At 27.9% G+C, this 4453-nt stretch overlaps 1 protein-coding gene across 1 annotated transcript; it reads right to left on the reverse strand.

Annotated features, from left to right (window-relative positions):
• Nucleotides 1–2921: 2921 nt before the first annotated feature.
• Nucleotides 2922–3514, reverse strand: LOC128982512 (uncharacterized; the record flags this gene model as incomplete). The annotated part of the gene is made up of 1 exon (XM_054401473.1): nt 2922–3514. A coding segment is annotated over exon 1 (593 nt), but the record flags the coding sequence as incomplete, so codon positions are not given.
• Between the last annotated feature and the right edge of the window lie 939 nt (nt 3515–4453).

Genomic DNA, 4453 nt, shown 5'->3' on the forward strand with positions numbered 1-4453 from the left:
TCAAAAGTGTTCATTCATATATAATTATTATTATAAAAATATTATAAAATATGTATTTATATTATGATCAAAAACATTTATATATATTTATTTGTATATTATCCTTCCTATAATATTATTATATATGTATTATTAATAACAAAAACATCATTAAAAAGTGTTCATTCATATATAATTATTTTTATATAAAATTATAAAATATGTATTTATATTATGATAAAAAAAAACCTGTCAATATTTAATTGCATATTATCCTTCCTATAATAATAATATATATGTATTATTATTATTAAAAACATTATTAAAAAGTGTTCATTCATATATAATTATAATTATAAAAATATTATAAAATATGTATTTATATTATGATCAAAAACATTTTTATATATTTATTTGTATATTATCCTTCCTATAATATTATTATATATGTATTATTCATAACAAAAACATTATTAAAAAGTGTTCATTCATATATAATTATAATTATAAAAAAACTTTAAACTATGTATTTATATTATGATCAAAAAAACCTGTCAATATTTATTTGCATATTATCGTTTCTATAATATTATTATATTTGTATTATTAATTACAAAAACATTACTAAAAAGTGTTCATTCATATATAATTATTATTATAAAAAAACTTTACACTATGTATTTATATTATGATCAAAAAAAACCTGTCAATATTTTTTTGCATATTATCGTTTCTATAATATTATTATATTTGTATTATTAATTACAAAAACATTACTAAAAAGTGTTCATTCATATATTATTATTTTAAAAAAAACTTTAAAATATTTTTTTATATTATGATCAAAAAAACCTGTGAATATTTATTTGCATATTATCCTTCCTATAATATTATTATATATGTATTATTAATAACAAAAACATTATTAAAAAGTGTTCATTCATATATAATTATTATTATAAAAATATTATAAAATATGTATTTATATTATGATCAAAAACATTTATATATATTTATTTGTATATTATCCTTCCTATAATATTATTATATATGTATTATTAATAACAAAAACATTATTCAAAAGTTTTCATTCATATATAATTATTATTATAAAAATATTATAAAATATGTATTTATATTATGATCAAAAACATTTATATATATTTATTTGTATATTATCCTTCCTATAATATTATTATATATGTATTATTAATAACAAAAACATCATTAAAAAGTGTTCATTCATATATAATTATTTTTATATAAAAATTATAAAATATGTATTTATATTATGATAAAAAAACCTGTCAATATTTAATTGCATATTATCCTTACTATAATATTATTATATATGTATTATTCATAACAAAAACATTATTAAAAAGTGTTCATTCATATATAATTATAATTATAAAAAAACTTTAAACTATGTATTTATATTATGATCAAAAAAACCTGTCAATATTTATTTTCATATTATCGTTTCTATAATATTATTATATTTGTATTATTAATTACAAAAACATTACTAAAAAGTGTTCATTCATATATAATTATTATTATAAAAAACTTTAAAATATGTATTTATATTATGATAAAAAAAACCTGTGAATATTTATTTGCATATTATCCTTCCTATAATATTATTATACAGGGTGTAAATTAAGTCTGGCACACATTTTTTATCTTTTTTTCTATAGTAGATAGAAGAAATCAATTTGCGGGAATGATTAATAACAAATGTTAGGCACTTTTTACAAATTTTGAAAATAAAAATTCCCTTAAGGGCAAGGGGGGGTGGGGGGTAACTAAAATTTTCAAATGACAACACCCATCTTGTGACCCCTCATTTTAAAGGTCATTGGAAGACAAATCCAAAGATGTGTCTAAAAATTTTTTTTTGCACCCTATCCAAGATGGCGGTTTAAAATGTACTTAGGGTTGAATGGGTAAATTAGGTATGGCACACATTTCTTATCTTTTTTACTCTTTGTAGATAGAAGGAATTAATTTGCGGGACTGAGTGAGAACAAATGTTTGGCACTTTTTCATAATTTTGAAAAAAAATCCCCTTAAGGGTAAGTTGGGGTGGGGGGTAACTAAAAATTTTCAAATGACAACCCCCATCTTGTGACCACTCATTTTCAAGGTATTTGGAAGACAAATTTAACGATGTGTCTGAAAAAATTGTTTTTGTATCCTGTCCAAGATGGCGGCTTTAAATGTGCTTGGGGTTAAACGGGTGGGGTCTGGAACACAATTTTATCTTTTTTGCCATTAATAGATAGAACTTATCCACTCGTGGGACTGAGCCAAAATTAGGCACCTTTTTATTTATTTGAAAAAATCCCCTAAGGGTAAGGGGGGGGGCAACTAAAAATTTTCAAATGACAACCCCCATCTTGTGACCTCTCATTTTAAAGGTATTTGAGAGACCAATTTAACAACGATGTGTCTGAAAATGTTTTTTTTGCATCCTGTCTAATATGGTGGCTTAAAATGTACTTAGCGTTGAACGGGTGAATTAAGTCTGGAACACCTTTTTTCCTTTATACTCTAATGTTTGATAGTGTAAAAATTGATTACCAATACAATAAAATAGAATACTAAATAATTACAATAAAATAGAATACCAAATAATTACAATAATACTACAACCCTACAACAACAAAAACACAATAGCAATCAAAATTAATAGAATTCCTAAACTAAATAATAAATGTAATTGCAATAATCAACTTTACGTACTTGTTAATATTCACAAATGCTCAAACTGATGCCCAAGAGAAACTTGACAGAGCCCCAACCGATTGTAAAATTCGTTTACCACCCTGGACAGCGTTTCTTCATTAATAGATCGTGCTTCCATTATTATTCTTGCTGTGAGATCCTGGATTTTTTCTGGGCGGTTAACAAATACTCTACTTTTTAGGTGGCCCCACAAAAAGTAGTCTAACGGCGTCAAGTCGGGTGATCTGGCAGGCCATTCAATAGCTCCCCGCCTCCCTATCCAACGATCTGGAAAAACTTCGTCCAAGTAATTTCGGACTTCAGCATTATAGTGAGGTGGTGCGCCATCTTGCTGAAACCAAATGTTCTCGTTGACAACATTTTCTTCGTCTTCCGGAGGAAACTCATGGGCAATGGCAGGTACTATCGACTCTCGCAGTAACTCCAGATAACGGTTTCCGTTTAGATTTCCTTCGATCACGAATGGCCCTATTAATTTGGTCCCGACAATGCCTGCCCAAACATTGACTTTTTGGGGATTTTGAGTATGGCATTCTTGAGCCCAATGCGGATTTTCAGGAGACCAATACCTATAGTTTTGTCTGTTCACGTGGCCATGAAGACTAAATGAAGCCTCATCTGAAAATACAATTCTATTTTTGAACATTGGATCCAAAGTACACCGTTGCATCATGAGTTCACAGAATTCAATCCTGCGGTCAAAATCGTCCTCGTTCAATTCATGAATTAACTGAACCTTAAAAGGATGAAACTTCTCGGCTTTAAGGGCTTTGTGGACCGACATGTGACTTATCCCAAAGTCATTTCCAATCCTACGTGTCGATGTGTGATGATTTTCTTCAACGCTAAGAAGTATATTCAGTCTAGTTTCTTCAGTGAGTACAGATTTTGGCCTACCACTTCTTGGTTTACTTGCAACATCCCCCGTTTCAGCAAACTTATTACATATCTTAGATACTGTAGCTCGATTAATTTGGCGATCAGGGTACAAGTTGTTAAAAATATCACACGCTTCAAGTTGAGTCCGTTTTTTATCTCCATAGCCAACAATGACAAGTATTTCTATCTTCTGTTTTGTTGTTAACAACGCCATGTTAAAATAAAAATAATAAAAGATGTACTTACGACTACTCCAAAGAAACTACCTACACAGACTGAAGGGGAATAAGGAAAAACTGATAAGATTGTTACCTGATTAGCCTGCAGTCTTAAGAAAGAGGATAGGAATTCCAAGTGAGTGCAACGTCCAAACCTGGAATCTCAATTATCAGATTTATTTACTAAGTGATAAGAGCTACATAAGTTTGTTTATTGCAGTTCATCCTATTGTCCAAGTTTTTCTGATATAAACTATCAAATCTATTATAACTTTATTTTTGGTAAAAAAAATAAAAATGTGTTTCAGACTTAATTTACTTGTTCAACCCTAAGCACATTTTAAGCCGCCATATTGGAAAAAGTGCTTAAAAACATTTTTAGACACATTGTTAAATTGGTCTCTCAAATACCTTTAAAATGAGAGGTCACAAGATGGGGGTTGTCATTTGAAAATTTTTAGTTGCCCCCCCCCCTTACCCTTAGGGGATTTTTTCAAATAAATAAAAAGGTGCCTAATTTTGGCTCAGTCCCACGAGTGGATAAGTTCTATCTATTAATGGCAAAAAAGATAAAATTGTGTTCCAGACCCCACCCGTTTAACCCCAAGCACATTTAAAGCCGCCAT

Source organism: Macrosteles quadrilineatus, unplaced genomic scaffold (genome assembly GCF_028750875.1).
Source record: "Macrosteles quadrilineatus isolate MER2022 unplaced genomic scaffold, UCM_ALF_1.0 Scaffold_428__1_contigs__length_70345, whole genome shotgun sequence".
In the NCBI taxonomy this organism is placed as follows: Eukaryota; Metazoa; Arthropoda; class Insecta; order Hemiptera; family Cicadellidae; genus Macrosteles; species Macrosteles quadrilineatus.